The sequence below is a fragment of the Acromyrmex echinatior genome, chromosome 1 (assembly GCF_024713525.1).
Source record: "Acromyrmex echinatior isolate Ae372 chromosome 1, ASM2471352v2, whole genome shotgun sequence".
Lineage (NCBI taxonomy): Eukaryota > Metazoa > Arthropoda > Insecta > Hymenoptera > Formicidae > Acromyrmex > Acromyrmex echinatior.
The window spans coordinates 27,885,721-27,909,062 of NC_141852.1; the positions used below are offsets into that span (position 1 = coordinate 27,885,721).

At 31.3% G+C, this 23,342-nt stretch overlaps 1 protein-coding gene across 1 annotated transcript in view; it reads right to left on the bottom strand.

The window, feature by feature from the left end:
* Window positions 1-4,705: 4,705 nt before the first annotated feature.
* The window catches only part of Edem2 (ER degradation enhancer, mannosidase alpha-like 2), a 36,937-nt gene continuing 18,300 nt past the window's right edge, over window positions 4,706-23,342 (bottom strand). Inside the window, exons 11-17 of the mRNA XM_011059696.2 lie at window positions 15,599-15,943; window positions 15,364-15,525; window positions 15,198-15,296; window positions 13,810-14,124; window positions 13,526-13,739; window positions 6,542-6,654; window positions 4,706-6,454 (exon numbers count right to left, since the gene is read on the bottom strand). Of these exons, the coding sequence (XP_011057998.1) occupies window positions 4,763-6,454; window positions 6,542-6,654; window positions 13,526-13,739; window positions 13,810-14,124; window positions 15,198-15,296; window positions 15,364-15,525; window positions 15,599-15,943 (2,940 nt within the window). The 3' untranslated portion in view covers window positions 4,706-4,762. The remainder of the gene's footprint in view (window positions 6,455-6,541; window positions 6,655-13,525; window positions 13,740-13,809; window positions 14,125-15,197; window positions 15,297-15,363; window positions 15,526-15,598; window positions 15,944-23,342) is intronic.

Consider the following 23,342-nt stretch of genomic DNA (forward strand, 5'->3'; position numbering starts at 1 on the left):
GAAACAATTTATTTATTGCAATAACTTTCGAGAGTATTGAGGATAAAAAACTAAATAAATTCTGTTATCTTCGTCACGGTACATATCATAAAGACGTTCTGCAGTGTAGCATCGCTCCTTTTCCTTAGCCAATTCACAGTGGAGTTTTAGTGCGTCATATCATATTAGTGAAGTATAGTTTTTATTGCTGCATTTCGAGCCAGCCATCTTGTACCAGATAATTAGGCAATTTTTTTGGGCTGATCGTTATCATCATTTATCAAACAATAAATGATTTTGTCAATCTGCCTCTTTGTACTATAAAAGAACCAATTATAACTCGCGCGCTCACACACACACATACCACACACACACACACACACACACACGCGCGCGCGCGCGCGCGCGGCACACACCACACATATACACACACACACACATATCGGCAAATCTAATTTCATATTTTCATTTCGACATTACAGAATCAGGATGCGATTGCATGTAGCGCGATGCGCGATACAGAAACCAACTAGGTAACTACATCGCACAAAACGTGCCACTTATTTCTTTTCTCTTTTATTAAGGTAAATTTTCACGAGCTGCTCAAACCGGCTAGTTCAACGACAAAAAGGATCATGTGATCAAAATTGACGAATATCAAGCATTTTGATCATGTGATTCTTTTTGTCGCTGAAATAACCGGTTAGAGCAACTCGTAAAAATTTACCTTTAGGGTGAAATCACACAATGTGGAATAGGATGGCGAAATACAGAATGCATCATTGAAGCAATCAGCGCTATTCCGCACTTTTCAATCACATAAGTTTTATGCTATGTTCACATGATGCGTCAAAGATGTATCCAACATCAATATAATTTAAAAATTACTAACTTCATGTTAATAATTTTGCTTATTAAAATAAAATATAATTTTTTTAAATTGTAAAAACAATAATTGTTGCAGTATTTAATGTTTTACAATTAATATTTACAATTTCATGACAATGTTTTGAACTGCTTTAACGCATTTACTATCATTTTTCCGCATCGTGTGAAAATAGTACACAAAACTGGCGTGTGACATCACCTTTACAAGTAACGCGATAAGTGACAAATTCACGTTACTAAGCACTTTTTAATAGAATTAATTGATTTAAATGCAATTATTAAGTAAATCCGTTGAAAAAATGAAAGTATTGATGAAATGTGTGCATAGAAATAAGTTAATATATTAAAAAAAATTAAAAAAAATTTATATTACAGTTTATTTGTCACTAATCCGTGCCGCTTATCGCGCTACATGTAATAGAGGAGAAAAGAAGCAAGCGGCACGGTTTTTGCGGTTCCTATCTAGGCTATGTTCCAAACTTCCTCTCCGAGCAATTTTACTCGAAATATTGTACAATAGTATACGTATACTATAGCATATAGAGTAAAATCTTCCTCAGAGAGGAAATTTTGGAACGTAACCCTAGTTAGTTTCCGTACCGCTAGTGAGTTTGCTCATTTTTATAATTTTCGTTTTAAAGAACCGTAAAGCCGGTTTTATATTAGTATAAAGTGTTGATTTAAAAATGCAAGCTTTAGATTGACTGTCGCAAGAAACTTGCGATCGGCTTGTAACTATTGGGTCATCTAAAAAGTATCCGCGGTACTTTGTCACTAGATATATGACCATCAACACACATCTAGTGACAAAAAACCGCGGATACTTTTTAGATGACCCAATAATAAGTCCCTAAGGGATTAATTGTGTATCTTGAAATGAGGTGGAAATTACAAAAGTGGACAAATTGACTAGAATATTCATAAATTAATTGATCAATACCTAGTAATTATTGCTCACTTTTGTAATTTTCACCTCATTTCAAAATACACAATCGAGCCCCAGGATATAGAAGTGTGCCGATCATTCATAGAAAAGATAGTTTCTCTCTCTTTGTTTTCTTGTTTTCTCTTTGAACTTTTTGTTCTCTTTTCAACCTTCTCTCTTCAATCTTTTTAGTTTAGCGACGGAGTGGAGAGAGAGCCATAGAAACCTCACAGCTCAGCAGCAGAGGCACAGCCAGGGCATTGACTGACAGCAGAGCGGCAAGGTCCAGCAGAAGAATGACGCCGACCAATAGGCATGAGCAGAGTCCAAAGCAGCAGGCACTGGCCAATCAACGCTCACCGACGAAGCTCATTCCGATCGAGATTAAAGTCATTAGACTAACAAAGTACCGCGAACTGTAAAAATATATACAACAAACAGGGCTAATGAAAATCAGCGCGGATAATCAAGCGTAAGTTTTATAGATTTCTTTAATTCTCGCAATTTGCAAGCTAGTTATCCTCCTGAATATTCAATTTATCTTTATATACTGAGAAAAAAAATTTTGTTCAACTAACTACACACATTTAGTTGTTCGCAGATTTGGTTAATTCAACAAATTTTATTTAATCGGATTTAACTAGTCTGCTTAACATTGAACAGTTCGTTAAGCAGACTATGATTAAATTCGAGGTAAATAAATTACGCGCAAAACAAGCAAGAATCGAAAGAAGAAGGGCTCAAATGCAATAAAATTTGTTCTTCAAACAGGAGGAGAAATTGATAGGCCAGAAATCGCTGATTAAATTAAGTTTCAAAATATTGTCAACAAAAAGTTATCATAAAGTAAAACTTTAAACGCGTTTTTCTCGAATTCACATTTTTCAAACTGGCGGGAAATGTAACAACTTCAATCAATCACCCAATTAAAGTGAAGTTTTTTTCCTACGAAAAAGATAATTTGTATGGGGGACTATGAACCTAAAAATGCCATAAATTTTCCAAAATAACTATTTCTTTGAACAGGTTGGAAATGAAAAAAAGTTAGTGAAAATTGATATTTAATTTCAAATGGCTGCCATTCTGTAAATTAAAAAATTATTGAAAACCAATATTCAGCGATTTTTAATTATATCTCATTAACCATTGCGAAAGTTGCAAAATAATAGAGAACTTTTCAACTCAGTTTAATCCGCTCTATCTATATAAAAGCAGTTGACAAAAACTTACGAGATACCCTGTATAACATTAAAGAAATTAAAGACAATTTGATATATTAATATCAGCCTGTTCTTTTTAGTTGAACTTCTTGTATGGTTCATTTTTTCTCTTTTTCTCTCTAACGTGGAGAGAAAAGGGAGAAAGAATCATGCAAGAACTTTAGCTAAAAAAAAATAGACCTTATAAGATATTAATATTGTTCGTGAAATATATTTATTTAAGTAGTATATAAATTTACACAACACAAATAAAGATGTATACAGCGGGTAGTTGTCAAAAGATCAAACTTATATCTTCAATATCCATTTATATCATATTAAAATTTACATTATATACATATAACAGTGTATCCATTTTATATATATATATATATATATATATACACATACATATATATATATATATATATATATATAAAACGTAATATTTCTTTTACATTATATACATTGACATTTTTTCTGTACATGTATTAAGGCATATTTTAACTTATAAGTTGCAAAACAAAAATTTCTTGATTGTTATATTATTGTTTATAAAATTTCATTTATTATCAAAGTAAATAAAGATTTAAATGTATTTTATTTGAAAATTAAATACAATGCACTCAAAAATTATAAGAAAATTCTATAAAGATACTTATGACTGTTTAATAAACAGTTTATATATAGAGTATATGCAATATTGGTACAAAGATTAATATTACACACTTCTTCGGACAAATATTATTTTGCATAACATTTTGGTTATATAAATGTATATATATATATAGTTTTAATATTATATTTGTATCGACAAAAATAATTAACATTAAAGTATTTGCAAAAAATTGAAAAAATTGGAACAATTTTTTTATACTAAATATTATTTTTTAAATTGCATTATAGGATAAATATATTATTATTAATTATGGCACATTTTTAGAGTAAAATAATGTAAATGTCAAAAAAGGATAATAATACATCTAGTTCTCATTCTCTTCACTCTCATTTGAAATGTATTATACTCTCACATCACAGAGTACTGCTATTTTTTAGATTTACAATCATATACAGTCATATATATATATATATATATAATACAAATTATAGAATTGATACATCAAAACTGCTTTCTTGGAAGAAAGAACTTTACTGCTACCCTATTTCAGTGTACAGAATATTATACTATAATATAATACACGAAATGTACATGAGTTTAGCGCCTTGTTTACATCCTCACAACCACTTTAACACTTGTGTCGTACAGGTATGCCTATGAGACTTAATAAATTTTTTTTTTAAGCACCAATTTAGAACCAATTTAGATTCTTTATATAAGTATAATATAGCAGTAGTATAATCTGACAATTTTATATTTCTTTATCGAATAAATACAATTTTTCTAGATTACTTCTCGTGTGTGTGTGTGTGTGTGTGTGTGTTGTGCGCGTGCGCAAATACACACAAGAGGTGTTTAGGTTAGAGGTCAAACACGTTCCGTGCCAAGCTAGAACCTCCTGCGCACAGAACAATCATGCATACGTAAAGAACAGTCATCACATAGTGTACTATCCGTGGAATACGCGGTCTGAATGAAAAGTTTAACGTGTATCATCGATGGTACACATGGCACGGAACGTATTGACTATATGCACATCTAGATCACAATGCAAAAATATCAGTTATAATGCAGTAGCCTTATGGCCATTGGAAATTCTGTTTTTTTTTTTGCATAATAATTATAATTGTAGTCTAAATTTCAAAACTATTGTTATAATTCATTATCGATATGTTTAGCTGTACTCGATTTTGGTTTAGTTGCTTTATTTTTACTCATGTACTTTTTTTCATCATACTTTACTTTATTGGATTTTGTGGTACTATGTAGCGTATTTGACATTTGTGGTTTCTTTTGAAATACTTTTTCCTCATTGATAACCCACATGGGATTTTTAAATTCTTCCAGTAAATCAGTGGATATAATTTTATTTTCAACGAAATCTTTCCGACTGGATGTCTTTGTTCTTAAATCAGTCTTGTGACTATGCTGTATATCACTAATATCTTTTTGTAATCCTTGTAAGAAAGTGTGTTTATTATTGGGAGACGTAATCCTTGTATTGGATGTATCTTTAGCCACAGACGCATCAAAAATGTGAATTTTATTAGTACCACTCGATGCAGAATCTGCAGAAGACTTTTCTATCTTCTTGTCTGTAGTTGTTTCTTTAAATTTCGCATCTACTACTTTTGTTAATTGAAGAAAATCTATTTCTTTCTGAAAGGATTTTCGAACTTTATTCTCTCTATTTTCACTCTCGCTCTGATTTTTAGAAGAGTGCAGAATAATTTCGCCGGATTTGACAATATTCTTATCCTTTTTATTTTTTGTCATAATATTTTTCGATTCGTCGCTTATATCTTCATATTTTTGTAAGATATTTTGCTCAGAATATTTCACTGCTTTTTCTATTTCCGTTAATATGAAATATTCAAAATCCTCTAACTTTTCAGTACTTGATTCTTTAATTTTCTTTAAGATTCTAAGGTTTTTTCTTTCCAGTTCTGATTTACCTGTATTACTGTCACTAATAAATTCAGCGACTGCCAAATTGTTTTCTTTAGTTTTCCTAAGTATATTTTCTTTTTTATCTATATTTTTTAAATTTTTTTGCAAATCGGCAATCAATATGTCATAATACGAACTATCTTCCACTCCTGATTTCTCCAAGTGCCTTTGGACACCATCAATTAATATTTCTTGATATGTAGTATGAACTTCTGCATGAATGCGATCCAAAAGAGCGACATGCTGATTAATGATCTCTTCTTCTTCGTCAAACAAATCAGTTAACAAATGACGTAGAAATGAATAATTTTCAACTTGCGTAATGCCAGATTCCGAAATCTTTAGCAGTTGTTCCATTTCGGGACTCACAGATTTTACATTCTTTAATTTTGTAGCTATGGTTTTTAAATTCAACACCATAGTATCCATATTAGTAAGTAAATATTGTTTCAATAGTTTCTGCTTGTTTGGTTCTAGTAATTGTCCCATCTTTTTAATAGATGAGTTTGGCGCGACCACCAATAGCTCACTTAAGAACCATCGAACTTTATATGATAAAGACGTTTTCATAAGCACGCCACGCGCCTTGTTAATCCAATTATAATAGCTCTCCAAAATATAACTTCTGATTCTTATACCTTTGTTTTGTTTAGTGTTGAGAAATATTTGATTGACGAATACTTCTTTTAATTGATGCCATAAAACCTCTATCGGTGTAGAGACTGGTCTCAAGATGATAATTGTAGCTTCGGATGCGGCAGTAATTCTGACTTCACCACCAAGTGAATCTTTGACAATTTCTGCATGAAAATAATGAAAATCAATAGCATCCTCTTGAGTTTCTTGCGATTCAATCGGAATCATCATATCCAAGTTTGATGTAATAGTTGTCGCCTATAAACATATAAAATTTTTGTTTTTTAAGTTTTATAAAATATAAAATAGTATCTTTAAAATTTTGAACAAAAAAAAACAACAAACCTGCTGAGTTACATGTCGACTGAGAAATGATTTTAATGATCCTTTCAAACGTTCGAACAGTGACAAGTCAGTAGGTGCTTTAAGCTGAATTTCTTCTTTTGAAGAATATATTCCTGTAATCACATACATTTATTTATATAATGAAAAAAATGTTGTATATTTAGTGTCAATTCAAAATAATTCGAATAAATTGTACCAATTTTTAATTATAAATTCTTTAGATATGTTTGATTTAATTCTTTTTCTTTTTAAATAAAAATAATATTGAAGTATCAATAGCTTTATTATTGTAAGTAATAAAGCAGTTTATGCATTCTAGATTTATCTATTTGGAAATTATGCAAGGATCGTTGGGATCATCACTTTTTTTTTATTATATAATTTCACTTGCCGAAAATCATATTATACTTAAAATAGTCCGAGTTTCCGGGAAATATAATTTTATGACATTTTAACAGAAGAAAGCAGTAGTTGATTTTATCATTTCGTCGATTTTTTTTATAAAATCAATTATTATTAAAGTCTTGACTCTTACTTATAGAGTAAATAAAATTTCGTAATAAAGAGAGTACTGGAGAGTGTTTATGGAGCGGAATACACAAGATGTCCTGTTTTAATTTCCGTAAGCAAATATCTCAAAAAGCATAAAGGATACTAAAAAAATGTTTCAAATGAAAGTGAAATGACTTTGGAAGTAATATATTTTGGTTACATTATATTTTTCTAGATGAAAGCGCTTAAAAGACATGAAGATTGCCTCAACTTTTTTAAATGGAATTATATAAATTTTTTATACTTATACTATGATTCCTCTAATTATTCTGCATATAAAAGTATTCTACATATAAAGTATATACAAGTCAAAATGGAGATATAAAAAAATCAACAGTTCATGAAATATTTTATACTTTATTTTGACATGAAATATTAAAAAATTAAAGTAATAATAATAATAAAGGGCTCTAAATAATATACATTAAAAATATGTATAATGACAGAGTATTGAAGAGCAGAATTTGTTGCGTAAAAACAATTAATATATTCAATCAATAATCACATTGAGTTGTTATTAAAATCTAATCTCATAAATTCGAATTTTTGACATATTTCAGCTACTTATTCGAGTTCTCTTCAGAAATACAATGGGTTTAATTATAATTATATTATAATTCTTCTCAATCGCTTTTGGTAAGTTGTTCCCAGAATAATTGGAATATCAGTTGTCGAGAATCTGGTTGTGCTGATAAATGAAATATAAGAAAATTTTCTCTTTAAGAATTAGCAGAAACAATTATTATTCTGGTAAAAACTTACTGATCTTGAACAAATTATAGTCGGTTAAACATAACTGATATTAATTAGTTAAGAACTTATAAGTCGGTCAGTGTAGTAATAAAGAATAATGATAAAACAATTTTAAATAGAGGAATAAAAATGGTAAAAAACTGTATATACTAAAATATGCATCCGTAGTCATAGGACAAAATTGAATATAATGACTTAAATAAATTATTAGGTGTTGGAATTAATTCGTAGCGTTTTACAAGTGATGGGAAGTACTTTCATTAATGTATTTTTTAATGCTCATGTGAAATAAATAACATTCTTTCATTAAAAAACGCTACGAATTAATTCCAACACCTAATATGATAAACTAAATTAAATTAAATTAAATGTACATGACAACGGACAAAATGACTGACTGATAAAATAATGATACAAAATCAAATATTGTTGATTATCTATATATATGCTTTATGAAGACTCTCTGTGTCTGTTTGTAGATTGAGACCATTTATTTGTTTTTTAATATTATAATAAGTATTTCAGAAGTTAAACGTTTTTTATACAAAGGTTCTTCATTAAGATTTTAACGTTGTCTCAATCAAACTCGTGATTATATTGCATTCTATAATTGATTATAATAGAACGAGCAGTTTGATTCCAATTATATGGTTTATATTCGGATATTCTTGTTTTTAATTGTCTGCTCGTCTGTCCGACATTCTTAGCATTACATTCTTTGCACATTATTTTGTACATTACATTGTTTTTTGCATGATGTGGAAGAGCGTCTTTGTAGACTCTGATAAATTTTTTAAATTTATTCATACTGTAGAATGAAACCTTGACTTTACTTTCAATCGATTAAATTTATTGGGAATTGATGTATGATTCTGTAAATCATGTTGTATTACTTTCTGAGTTCTGGCAACTAAAATGATTTTCTACGGCTGTTATTTTTTTTTTTAATGATTTTTATGCGTTTGTTAATTGTACTGAAGATGAGTTGTACTGGAGTCATTTTGAATTAGTCTCAATTATAAAATTTAAATTTTTTTCCTGGTATATCGAGTCAGATAATAAAAAAGCTTTGTTTACCAAACTAATATTGTGTAATAGTGCATATTTTTTAAGAGGTAGGGTGATTTGAATAAAAGTTTGATTAGTATCTTCTTGAGAAGTTCGGTTTGTGATGCCAGTTAAATGTGAGATTATTCTCTTTCATACTAATAGTGACGTCTAAAAAGTTCAGTACTCCTCCTCTTTCTATATTAAATTGTAGACGTGGATGGAAAGAATTAAAGCAGTCTCGTATGAATTCGGAAAGAGAGAAGCCATTTGAAAAGAGAGCCATAAATAAATCATCCATATAGCGATAATGGAAAGGTAACGGATTGTTTAATGACATCAAGACTGTGCATTCTAGTACCAAGTTAGCAACAATGGGAGACAATGAAGAACCCATAAATGTGCCAAAGCATTGATTCTTTTATCAAATATTAAAAAAAAAAAATAGAATTTAGTACAAACTGCCACGAAGAATTCTGTTTTTTGCAATACTACATTTTTTGGAGATAGGAAGCTATAGGAAACTATAGATAGATATAGGACTAATTTTCGTTTATGCAATTCATCGCAATATCTAATGGAATGTTCGTGAAAAGCGAGACAACATCGAGAGAAATCAAAATTGTTCTCGTCCAATTGGAAGCTATTTTTTTATGTAACTGTCTGCTTTTAGAATAGATTCTCATCATGATCTTTTGGAGAAAGGAAGCTAAATTATAAAATGGACTGTCTATAGAGGAGATGATAATTCTATAAGGGCAGTCCCAGTTTGAATTTTCGAGAGCATCCTATCGCTGCAATATAGACTTTTATATTTAGAGTCACTAATAATTTTATCTCTCTTCCATCTTGTAAATAAATCTCGTAATTCTTTAGTAAGTTTTTTTTATAACTTCATATGATATTCTTCTTATTTTTTGTTAGGTAGAGAAAAATTTTCTCCTAACTATAAAAAGCATTGCACGTTTTCCGGAATCGTAACAGATGATAAGTTCACAAACCATTTCTCTTCGAGGACGGAAAGTGATAATGAAATATTAATATAGTATTTCTATTTTTCAAATATATATCGTGTTTATAAATATACATCTTTCCATCATCGATCGATACATCATGCGATTTTCGATAAGATTAACATATTGGTTTAATCATAGTGTCATCACAGAAATTGGGATTTGTGCATCCACACGACGATCACACTTTGTGAATAATATCTGACAGAGGAGAGAAGTATTTTGAGTGTTTGATTGAATTAAATTCCATGGATACATATTAATAGTGTTTTTCTTTTGGAATACACTGAATGTAATCTCGCATACCAGTTGCGTGTAAGTGCTGCATCAGTGCTGCACTACACAAGTGTACATACACCATGGTGTACACTACATGCTATTGTATTTAATTCTATTGTCGGTTGACTTCCATTTTCAAATTTTTAATGTCACACTGGCTCTACACCGTCTCTTTGAGATCGTGTAGCAAAACTCCACTTCGTGCATAAAATTTGCACTACACTATAACCACGAAAATTTATTATAACCACATTACACTGAATGAGTTTGCCTATCATCAACCAAGGACATGCTACATTATCTGAGTGTTGCACTGGTAGGCAATAGTGCAGCCAAGAGAAAATGCTATAAGATTTATGAAAAAATCACAAACTTTGAACAATGACATTGTTAATTAAAGATCTTGTTTTAATTATTATGCGTATTTTATTGTTCAATAATTATACACAAGAAGATCGAACGTTATGAATGATTTACATTTAAATTTAATTTTATATTGAGACAATTCTAAAACTTACATACTGATGATGACTAGATTGTGAAATGGTACGCGTTGCTATAATTTGAATATAATTGCATAAGAGATTCAGCATTTGATTTTGTTCTTTATTATTGTTGAATGTTTTAAGATATTGAATATTTCGTAAATTATTAGTTTGTTGGTACCTTAATACTTTTATGCAGAATAATTAAAGGAATCATATTATGTAAATCATTATGTAAATAAGTCTTCGGCAATTCTCCGTCGGAAATATACAATTTTTTATAAGTGATCTGGTCTATAAGTTTTTTGTTTTTCCATTTAGTTAGAAATGAGCGAATTTCCATTGTTATTTTATTAATAAGATTTTTATTCACATTAGTGTAAGTATCTTGATCCGACAAAATATCATTCATTTTATTTTTGTAATCGTCTACATGTAATATTACGATGGTATTTCCTTTGTTCGCTTTAGTAATTAAAATATTGGGATGTTCACAAATAAAATTTTTTAAAACTTTTATGCGTTCTTTAGTAATATTGTTGTCAGAATTATTCGTACTCGTATATTTTATTGTTTGGAAAATTTTAAAAATTGGAATTGAATCTTGATCAAATTACGTGTTTTTTCATCTAATTTAATTAAATTACTCTCGATGTATTTAATATTAGGTGTACAAATAAGTTTCCGCCGTTTGACAAAAGACGGCGCCACTAGCAAGCTATGGTTAAAATTGTCTAATGTAAAACATTATATCGTAAGGTTGGACATCTGTCAACAACATAACCTTGAAATACTAGCGATTTTGTATCAGCATCATATATTTTTTTGTGCGAAAATGCCGAATTTTGAGCCGAATAAGCGTCATTTGCGGGAACTTTGATTTACTTCTTTAATTTGAAGAAATCTGCAGCTGAGGCTCATCGATTGCTTGTAGAAGCATATGGTAAGGCTGCCTCAAGTGAGAGAAGTTGTCGTGAATGGTTTCAAAAATTTAAGAACGGTGAATTTGACGTCGAAGACAAAGAACATAGCGGAAGGCCGAAAGTGTACGAAGACGCGGAATTGGAAGCATTGTTGAATGAAGATTCGGGCCAAACGCAAAAAGAACTTGCACTTACATTTTGACTTACATCAATAAAACATTATGTATCGTTCTTTCACAATAAATGCTTAATTTTTGATAAAAAACGGCGGAAATTTATTTGTACACCTAATATATTCTACTGTTATTGCCTTTTTAACAATAATATTGGGTAAATTAAAGTGTTGATCTAATTGTAATACTAAATAACTTTGGCAATGTCGCTAAAGTTTATCAGCCAATTATTGTTTAATCTCATGATATTTAATCTTTTGGCTACGAATCATTGATATATTATTTATACGGCATACTGAAGATGGCCTGATATAGGTCATTTATGAATTTGTTATTGTTAACGTAAGAATTTTAAATATATGACATTCGCAAAAAACATCCTATGCGTTGCTGAATGCTGCTTGTATTTTATATTTATATTTTGCAAGCTTATAAATTTATAAACTTTTTAGATGTTTCAAAAAGATTATCTATGAAGAGCGATGAGAATTGTGCGTGTCTATGGAACATTTGGATCCTCTATTAAATAATCTTTCATTATAGCTAACAAAGGACACTAACAATCTGAAAATTATAAGTAATCTGAAAATTTAAAAAATTCTGAAACATTAGCTATGTTCATTGTCCAACACAGCCATTGTGTGTGAGTAGAGTAGTTCATTCGTAACAGGATTTTTTTTGTTCGAGCGAAGTTATAGTTTTAGAGGGGTGAAACACCCCTTTGAAAAAAATCAGTTTTTTTTTATTTCAAAGCGAATATTGTCGAAACTGTAAAAGATAGAAAAAAATATTCTGAATAAAAGTTGAATAGTTTCAAGAATTAAATACTTTAGAATTAAATAAAAAAATTTTTTTTTTAAATCAGGGCGAGGAGATATTAGGTGTAGTAAAAAGAAATCCATTATTTTTCCAATAGATGGCTTTAGTAATCTGTATCTCGTCTACGCGTGATACAGATTACTAAAGCCATCTATTGGAAAAATAATGGATTTCTTACTACACCTAATATTAAATAAATAAATAAGTTTTCTTTTCATTAATTTTAATAATTTTAACCCCCTAAAATTATAATTTCGCACGAACAAAAAATAGTTTTACGTTACGGATGAACTCTAATCGTACACAATGTTTTAGAATTATCTGATTTTTTGCCTGGTATACTTTGTAAGTGTTAGTGAGTAGTAATTGCGCACTGCCAATCACAGTGACTTTTGCGTAGGGAGTTTAGCGTTATTTTTTTTTTAGCGCTGTGATTGGATTGTGCGCAATTGGATCATGGGCAATTGCCATACACTCTAAGTTTTATTATCAAAGTGCCGTAAGAGGTCCAGAATCCATATAAAAATGAGTAAAGTTTATCTATTTGTAACGATCTATCTATTCTAGTTTATCTATTTGTAATGATCTGTATCTATCTGTAAGAACATGCAGTAAATTTTAAGATTCTTTAGAATCAATTTTTCCTTTATGAAAATATTGTAAGAAATCATCATTTATCACATCTTTGCGATTTTTAACTTTTAAATATTCTATAAGTTGTAATAAAATAAGTTTACTTTAATTTAATTATCATTTCGTGTCCCTAAAATTTAATTCAAAAGAAAAGCTTTTCTATTTTAACTGTTAATTAATAACTCTAAAAATAATATTTCGATGTTTTCGTCTTAAAAAATCGATTTCAAACATGAAAGAATTAAAAAATAATGCACGAGAATAAAATGTTTATTTTGTAATACAATATTTGAATCTTCATAGTTACCAAGTGTGACAGTAAGATCGCCATTTGCCATATTAATAGCTGTCATCAGTTCAGCTGCCTCTGTGAAAAAGAGAAACACGACAGGTATTGTGACGTCATCGATCTCTTTTCCATCGCCTGACATTGCAAACATGGGCGAAGTTGCTGCACTCGAACCCGCAACATTATCCAATACTATTCCGGCAAGAGCACCAGCTTGTTGAATTCTCCGCGCCTAGAATCAAACATGGCAATCTAAAGCTAATGAAAAGTGATTTGGAAAAATATTTTGCAGCGACATGTACCTTTTCTATGAACATGCAATTTCCTCGATCCATTATTACTATTTTGCCTGCCAATCTATCCGCGTTTAGCAGATCTGTGCAAGCTGCGGGTGGATATGTAAATATTACTTTTCCAGTAATCTTATCGAAATTCTGTAATTCAGGTCCAAACTGTGCTGGTCCGGCTAACAACGTAATTTTTTCTGGTGGATCTGTGTTAGGTTTTGTGAATGTTACTGTTTGCGGTTTAGTTTCCGGTTGTATTTGCATCTTGGTAAGTTCAACCATTTCTTGCATAAACAATAATCCTTCTTCCGAATCTTGTGGTGTCTTTGCCTATTTTAACAAATATATTTTATGATATATAAAGTTTAAATGAATAAATGTCAAATATTCTAAGGACGTATTTAATCAAAAAATTCATATAAAAATTCATATAAATATAAATCTAGAAACGCTTAATTTTTGAAGCAGGAGGAATTTTATTGTTTAATATTAAATAATTAGAACAAATAATAGAATAGTAAGTAATGAATATTTTGAAACACTAGAAACGTTAATGCAATTTTAGAATTATCAAAGGTTTTCCAATTTTTTCTTCAGCTATATTCTGTTTTCATTGCAAGTATTAGAAATCTATTCACGTACGTTATACGTGTTTATGTAGTATAGTTATATATAGTAATAATGTTATATGCAGTATAGATACATATACTACAGATTTGCAATACACGCAGTGAATAATGAAAGCAGTTTTTATATTTTATAATAATATATGTAAGATTGAAAGTTATAATGGCAAATCATTTGGAGACTATTTGGACAATTTTTTAAATAAAATGTTTAAATATTCATTCAATAATGAAAATATAAATGTTCAAATATTCAAATTTCAAAATATTTATTAGTTATTTCTATTAATTGTTTCATATTAATTATTTCTATCAATTGTTAAATAACAAAATTCCTCCTCTCTTAAAAATTGAATATTTCCTCTCATTTTTCATATAACTTTTTTTTAAAATAAAGATACCAGAAGATTTGCGGGTTGCCATTAGTGGATGAACACATGGCGATAATCCGCAAGTTTCTGGTATCTTTGAAGATAATACCCATAAAAGATTTAACTTTTTTAATGTTTGACTGATGAGAATATATACATCCCCAGAACATTTATTTATTTACTATTAGGTGTTGGAATTAATTCGTAGCGTTTTTTAATGAAAGAATGTTATTTATTTCACATGAGCATTAAAAAATACATTAATGAAAGTACTTCCCATCACTTGTAAAACGCTACGAATTAATTCCAACACCTAATATATTTAACCTATTATTATAATGTACCATATACAAAACATAATAAGATATTAAATATAATTTATAATGTTTAATGTGTGACAAATTACATTAGAAAATGTGTGCAAAAGTTGAACCCGTCCATCGGTTAATGTTAGAGTTGTTATTCCCATATCACTCAACATTTTCAGATGTTCCAAATTATTTGCCTGTAGAAAAAAAATTTGATCTTTAAACAAATTTTTGTTAAAAAATATGAATTTAATGTAAATATACCTGAAATTGCGATGCGCTTAATCTTCGCTTAATCGATCGTCTCGGACAAACATCCTCTACCATATTTCTCAAAGGTTGCCTTACTGTTGCCGGAAATAAATGCAAACTATTTGGGCAAGTACGGTCAAACTCATCCACATAAACAATATCGCGTTCAAAATCCTAATTAAAAAAGTAAAATTTATATCATTGTACTGCCGAATCAATTGCAATTTGCATATATATATATACTTACAGACGAGATATTTGTCCTGATGGAAGCAAGTGTAAGCGGCAATAAATGACCCTCAGTGGTAAAAATAAATTCGTCCAAGTCTAAAACCAATTCGCCTGGTTCCACGAATAATAAAAATAAGTATTTAAATGTCTCGGACAATACAAAGCTATCCATTGTGTCATCGTGTTTGTTAGTTCTAACATCTGATACAGCTGCATAACCACATGGCACTCTTGCATACGTTTGCAAACTTTTGAGTACTTTACGTCCAACTCCCAAATAATAATGATCACCTGTGGCTCGATACAAGAAGTAAGTAGATTCTAAAAATTCTGGTCTGAGTGGATGATGTCCCCAATGTACCTATTTGGAGACATTATTTAAATTATGTATGCAATATGATGTAATAAATATAATGATTAATTTTGAGACTTCTACAGATATTTTTTTCAAAGAAGACATACAAAAAAATTTAAGCAGTAAAACGAGTAAGCTAATAAATTAGTAAGCGAATTAATCAATCATAGTAGAGTAGAGACTATTGTATAAAGACAAAGATATGCTCGTGCACATGGCCACGCCCCAATCCCAAAAACCAATAAGAATTGTTCACAAGCGTACGTCATCATTAAGCACGAAATTCGAACGTATGCTTTTTTAACCATGCCTTTTAATCCGAAAAATTTTTCGATTCCTTTCAATCCGACTCATTTTTTGTCTTATGATAGTAATTTCCGCATCCTTTAACTGCACAACACATTTTGAATGTGAAATCACTCGAACTTTGAACTACAGAATTTATTCGGCATGTACCGCACATGGCAACCGTGATATAAAGATAAGAGTATGTTCGTGCGCACATTCACGTCCATTGGCCAATCAGAATTGTTAACAAGTATCATCGTCATCGTTATGCGGTAAATTTGAACGTGTCATTTCAAACATGCACATTGCATTTTTTTCCTGGCACATTGTTCGTTTTCCGAATATAATTCATGCATCCTTTCATTGCATAGCTTATTTTTTTATTTGTAATATAAGCACAATCCTTACTTATAATATGTTAACACACACAGATGCTACTCAAGAAGATTATCTCATAAAGCTAGAGTATGGCAATATTTGATGGACATGAACTTCTTCAGATATAGCCGGGGCTGGTCGAATGTGATGTATACTTGTTGCATGCGCAGTGGCCTACCACTGAATGAGCATACTCTTGTCTTTATACCATGAGACCATTAGGCTGATTTTACAATGAATTAGAAGTTATTTCTTATATATAGTTCTTATAGCGTATTCGATTTACTGACTCGGCCCAACTCCGAGTCAATGATTTGTTCTGCAAAAGTCTTTAACTGCAAAAGAACAGCTAAATTGAGAAATAAAAAGAACAAACATTGACTCGGAATTGGGTCGAGTCATTGACTTCTGTTACACGGCACGTTTAATCGGGTTAATAACATCCGTAGTTATGAAATTGGTCAATCATAATAGCTGTTCCTCGGAAGAATGAAACGATTATGATTAGCCAATTTCATAACTACAGATGTTATTAAACTCGATTAAAAATGCCGTGTAAATATAGTCAGTAATGCTTCGTTTATGCTGCGGTCTTATATAATGGTCGCGTTCAGCAGACTCAATTGTTGCGGAGCAGATTCGTGAGTACTCGCTGTTATTGAATGATCTAAAAGGATACACCAATAGCAACGAACGTTCATAGATCCGCAGTTGAATCTGCTGAACGCGACCAATGGAAGAGATTTCAGTTAGGACCAATTAGGACTGGCAGCTCTATTGGCTGAATTTTAGGATTTTAGGATTAAAATCGAAACATAAATCAAACATAAATCGAATATGTTATTAGTCTTAAGAGGATGTTGAACGATGGCCGAACTCGATCGAAGTCGATACAAACATTTTTTAATTTTGAATTCAATAATAGTGACATCTTTCATTCATTTCTTATATTTATTATATATCGTGTTTCACTCAAACGCAATCTGTCCTTATCTAACATATTGCAACGCCATCTTTTGCAAGATCGAATGCTTACTAAAACTAAACACAATTGTTAGACACAATATTGTTTTGTTTATCATTCCGAGTCTTCGCTCAGCGTTCGTATATACGTCATTTGCAGATCGATATAAATCTTTCTTTTGAAGCTTTTAATATTATTATTTTCTTTTATTTTTTGGATTTTTCTACATACGTGATAAGTAATATGTGTAAGTAGAATAGAAAGGAAAATTTGAGTCTCAATTCCAATGGTGGTTGTTGAACATTTTTCTATCTAGCTATCTAGCCCTCCCGAAGTTCAAATTGCGTTTCAATATGGTACACTTATATAAAGTTATATGAATGTATGTATGTATAAAAGTACATATATTTTTTACTTACTATAATGTGCAATTAAAGAACAAACTTTTATTATGTTATTCACGTAGATCAATTATGTACGAATTAAAAAACAGAAATATAATGAAAATAAACTTTATAAATGTATTCAAACTTGAATCGAGATTCAAATTTTCCCTTCTATTCCACGTATATTACTCACACGTATGTAGAAAAATCCAAAAAGTAAAGAAAGGTAACAAAAAAATGTCATTAAACCCATTTTCGAAGCTGGGGATCGCTTAGGACTTTGCTAGCGGACTTTGAATCCATTTTTCTAACGAATATCAAATTTTCTAAGCGAATGACATACATTTTAGTTAATAGGAGATAGGATACTATAACTTCTAATTGTTACTTTTTCAAAACTAATTGGACATCTGGAAAACTTCCCTTGTGGTTATTGTTTGTGCACGCTTAATACTGCACTGTTTAGTCCATATGAGCTATAAAATTTTTGTATTAAGGAAACATCTATGTCAAATGACAGCTCTACAAGTTGAAAAAAATGTAAATTATAAACTTTTTTTTGATAATCTACCGCAGCAAATCAATATGTTGCGCCTACTTTAATCCTGTAAAAGGATTTTTTATTTCATTTGAAGATTTGCAAAGTCCCGACAATTTGGCCACTCCAGCAGTCCCTTAATCGCTGAAATTGACCAATACTTAATCATCGTTGGTGTAGAAGTTGGCTCTTGGTCAACTTCACCAATAAGACTATCGACTGTCGACTCATTATAGAATCAGTATAAGACTTAACGTGAGCAGTAGTGAATCAAACATGTTGATTTTCTTAGGTTATAGTCAAAGTCTCGCTACAAAATTTTACAAACTGACCAATTAAAAAACGCTTCAAAACGTTTGCATCGCATTGACCATATTAGCCTAGTTTATACCGAGCAGGACCATCAAACTTCCATATAAATTTTTTTACTACAAATTTTCACTGATTTTTACATTCTGTATGCGTACTAAGTACTATATCCGTACCAAATTACTTGAATTAACGATATAAAAGAGGTCACTGCTTAAGTGCTTAAGTTGAAGGTGCATTTTCACGAACCGCACAAAGTGGTTTTAACAACAAAAAAGATCACGTGACTTTATACATGAAAAAGGGCCGAGGAGCGCTGAATTTGATATTTAAGTGACAGATTTAACAACATTCGTTCATGTTTTTCACGTGTCACTTGCAATATTAATGTGCTACAGTAAACAGTTATTCACAGTTAAGTTATTCCAACTGTATCGAATCTTTTTATCTGGATAAAAAAAAGGGATAGACTAGGTTACATAAATCACGGTCAACGCTAGCCAATATGGTCGACACGAGCACTGCGTCAACAGCGTTTGATGCGTGAATAGCGTTTCGTAGCTGAAACTGTTCAAACTACAAAATTTCAGCCACTAATATAAGGCCGGATTCACACCTTGACGGAAAAGCAGAAAACGGAAAAGCGGAAGTAACACTAACAGTACATTTCGCTTGTCTGCTTCTGTCTTTCCGCGAGTTCTGATTGGCTTCCGCTTTTTTGCTTTTCGTTTTTTCCGTCAAGGTGTGAACCCGCCTAACAGCGACTGATCTGTTGCTTCAATTGTTTATTTTATTTAGCAGGACATGAAATTGTACCTTTTTTTAAAGGGGATTTTGTATTACGGACTAAACCATATAATTTTTGAATAACAATTACTTCTTTCTCTTTTACAGATTCAAAACTCCTTTTCCATGATTAAAGTATACGCATTAATACGTGTTGTGAAGTTTTTGCCGAGAACATAAAAAATAAAAAAAAATTGAGATCTTTATCGCACAACTCACAATCAGCCCTTTTTGCTCCACCAATTGACGCCACATTCGGCTAGTAGAAAGCAGCGTCAATTGGTGAAGCAAAGGAAGGGCTGATTCTCTGAGTTGCAGTTGGGAAGGAGGGGTCAAATATGCATCATTTGTAAACAAGAAATGGCATCACTTATGGTTTCGGCACACTAGACGTAGAAGCGTTTGCCACGTGGCAAATGCGATACGGTAATAATAAAAGAGCCATAGCTTATTAGCTATCGCATCACATTTTGCTGCGTGGTAAGCGTTTTCAGTGTGTAGAAGCTATTATTATGGTTTGCTGGTTATCTTAATGTCTTCATCATAGTTGCCAGATCTCCGGTTTTCAGTCAGTGATTACAGTTTTTAAAAACTAATCTTCGGTTCCCTGGCTAATGGAAAACAGATCATTCTTTTTACGTTTTTTGAAAAACATATTATAACATAATAACAATTTTGAAAGTAGCGGGCAATCTTCAACAAGATAAATGAAGTCTCTGGGTTTTAAGCCGGAAAAATCTGACAACCGTGATTTTGATACATCGTGGAAAAAACACCATGGGTTTCAGCAGACACAACAATTTTGCAACTATTTTACAATTATTTGCTGATATAAGACTATTCTTCTAGATTTAAAAATATAATCCAATCGAAGAAAACTAACAAATTTGCAAAATATATTCTGAACACAGCCTATGTCTTAATACACCATTAAATGTCAATGTTATGTGAACATCACAACTCATCACTGGGCGCATTCAAGTTGATAAAGTAATTAGCCTGCTCGCCGAGCAAATGATTAGGTTTTTACTTATCGATCCAACTAATCACATTCTATTGTACAACGAGCAAACTAGTAGCTTTGTCCGGCTTAAACGCGCCCAATGGCTGTGTCTAACAGACTCAATAGTTGAGTGAAGACTTGCAGTTATTGATGTATTCTTCTAAATCTAAAGTCTGATTGGATAACCTAGAACAACATACCAGTAATAGCGAACGCTCACTCAACTGTTGAATCTGCTGAATGCAGCCATTGTATCAGGATGTTATTTCATTCGTATGACAAATGTGTACAGAATAGAGAGGTCTTCGGATCTCTCTATCCCATAGCCAATCAACAGGCTTGAAAAATTTGTCGTATGACAAAAACGCACAAATGAAATATCACCTTAGTCATCAGTATCTACAGGTGCATTCAGAACTACAACTACTCACTAAGCGCTCAACCTGAGTGATCGTAGTACCGTATACATCCTATCAATTGCCGCTCAATTGCTTTTTCTAGCGTATGCGCGACGTTTTGGCAGCGAATCCAGTATATTCTGCTGAATATAACAAAATTTTGCTGTCATTATCGCCACATCTTTGCCATCATACACGCATCATATACGCCATCATACACGCATCTTTTTCGCCATATATCTATGCATTAAAATAATAACAAAATTTTGAGAGTGCGACCCGAGAATGGAAGAAGAAATAACGGAACGAACAATAACGAAAAGGAAACAGAGTAGGAGCTAACTAATCAGAATGATTCCGTTTCGCTTTTTCATACTCAGGTTCCCAAGAGATGTCAGATTTGATATGGGAGTCACGCGAGTGTCAAATAGAAAGATTTTTTAGTTTTTTTTTTTACTTGATAATACTCTATATCTCTTATTTTGTATTGAATGATCATCATTGACATGATATCACGTTGAAGGATTTTGCATTTACATCTAAGCGAGGATTTGCTTGTTATGCAAGAGTGTAAGAAATTTCCAATTTTTAAACTACTTGTATATCACTGAGGATGTCAAAACGTTCGAGTTTTGAAGCAAGCTGAATTATATTTAATTAATAATTATATTTAATTTTAATTGTATGTTGAATTTTTTTTTATAAACTAAGTACCGCGCTGTGCTTTCATTTGCTCTATTTTTCTAATTTTTGTTTTAGTACAAAAGATGTTCGTAGCCAACGATAAGCATGCCGGCTCATAAAAGTAGTTGACCAATCATTCGAGTATTCCTCTCATTCGACTGTAAGAAGGGAATACTCAATTGTGATTAATCAATTATTACAAATTACGGCATACGGTTATGACCAGTATAAACGCTCCCTTATTAATTTATTCGAATTTATTTTTTTTGTGTGGTATTGAAGAATTGTCTAACAAAGGAGACCCAGAAATCCTCAAGGAAGAGTCTGACAAAGCAATGTTCAAGTTTGGATTGGTGCAGCCATTATGCTGCAAAAATTATATCATCCTTGTTTAACGTTCGGTAAATAACAAGGATGAAGTGACCTGGGTGTCATTCGGATGGAAATCTGAACATAGCTCTGAAAACGCTTTATTTTAAAATTTACTAAAAATCAGTTTGCATCATCATGGCGAATGTTTTCCAGACTCTCCTTTGAGGGTCTCTAAAAAGTTCCACCAATTGCTAGTCGCCGATCTAGACAAATGGTATTGAAAAGCATGCATCGAAATAATATACATAAGTTGTTGCTTACCGAACAAATCCCATGTGATATACAGAGTGTGCAACATCACGGATCCACGGCAGGGTAATTTCTAAATAACCCATGATAGGTGCAAGTTATATCTGTTCCCCTATCGCCTTGGATCCGTAATTGTACACTCTGTGTACAGTACTAAGGTACTTGGGAAGTATCGATTCATATATTTGTAATCACCTCGATACATATTTTCCAACAATACATCACTTGCTAGGATCACAGATTAGCATACGGGCGACTAACATATTTTCATTCCTGAATCTATGAATCCAATCTGTATAATTCATATAGATTCAGAAATGAAAATATGCTAGTCGCTCGTGATCCTAGTAATGTATCATTGAAATGTACGCACTGAGGTGATTACAGATATATGAATAATTGCTTCCCAAATGATTCCAGTATACTAAATACTACAAAGTGTACAATATTATAGATCCACGGCGACAGGATGATTTCCGGATATAATCTGCACTATCGTGGCCAGGGTTATGTCTAGAAATCATCTGTCGTAGATCCGCAATGTTGCACATTCTATATATCACACTGGGATTTGTTCGGCAAACGACACATGTATATAACCTTGATGCGTTTTCAACGATATATCACTTGCCGAGATCGGCGACTAACAGTTAGTGAATCTTCTTTGTTAAACAATTCTTCAATATCACATGATAAATTTGAATGAATTAGCCGTACATTGATTACGTTGTGCTTTGTGTATGATACCAAAAATAAATGATCAATATGTAATTACGGATTCAACCGAATTGATCATATTCATTTTTATGCACATTAAGTGAGATACAGAAAGTAAATCCGTAATTACTGATTCAAGCGGATTACGAATAAAAAACCGATTTATAAAATCCAAAAACTTGTTTCAACATCGCTTCGATGAATAACTTTCAATATTTCTTAATAATTTCTCGTTTGTTGTTTCGCAGCTCATATGCCATCAACTGGAAAGCAATATAAAAATATAGGATACAGTTACACGTGTATAAGTGCTTGTTCCAATACAGAATTTGA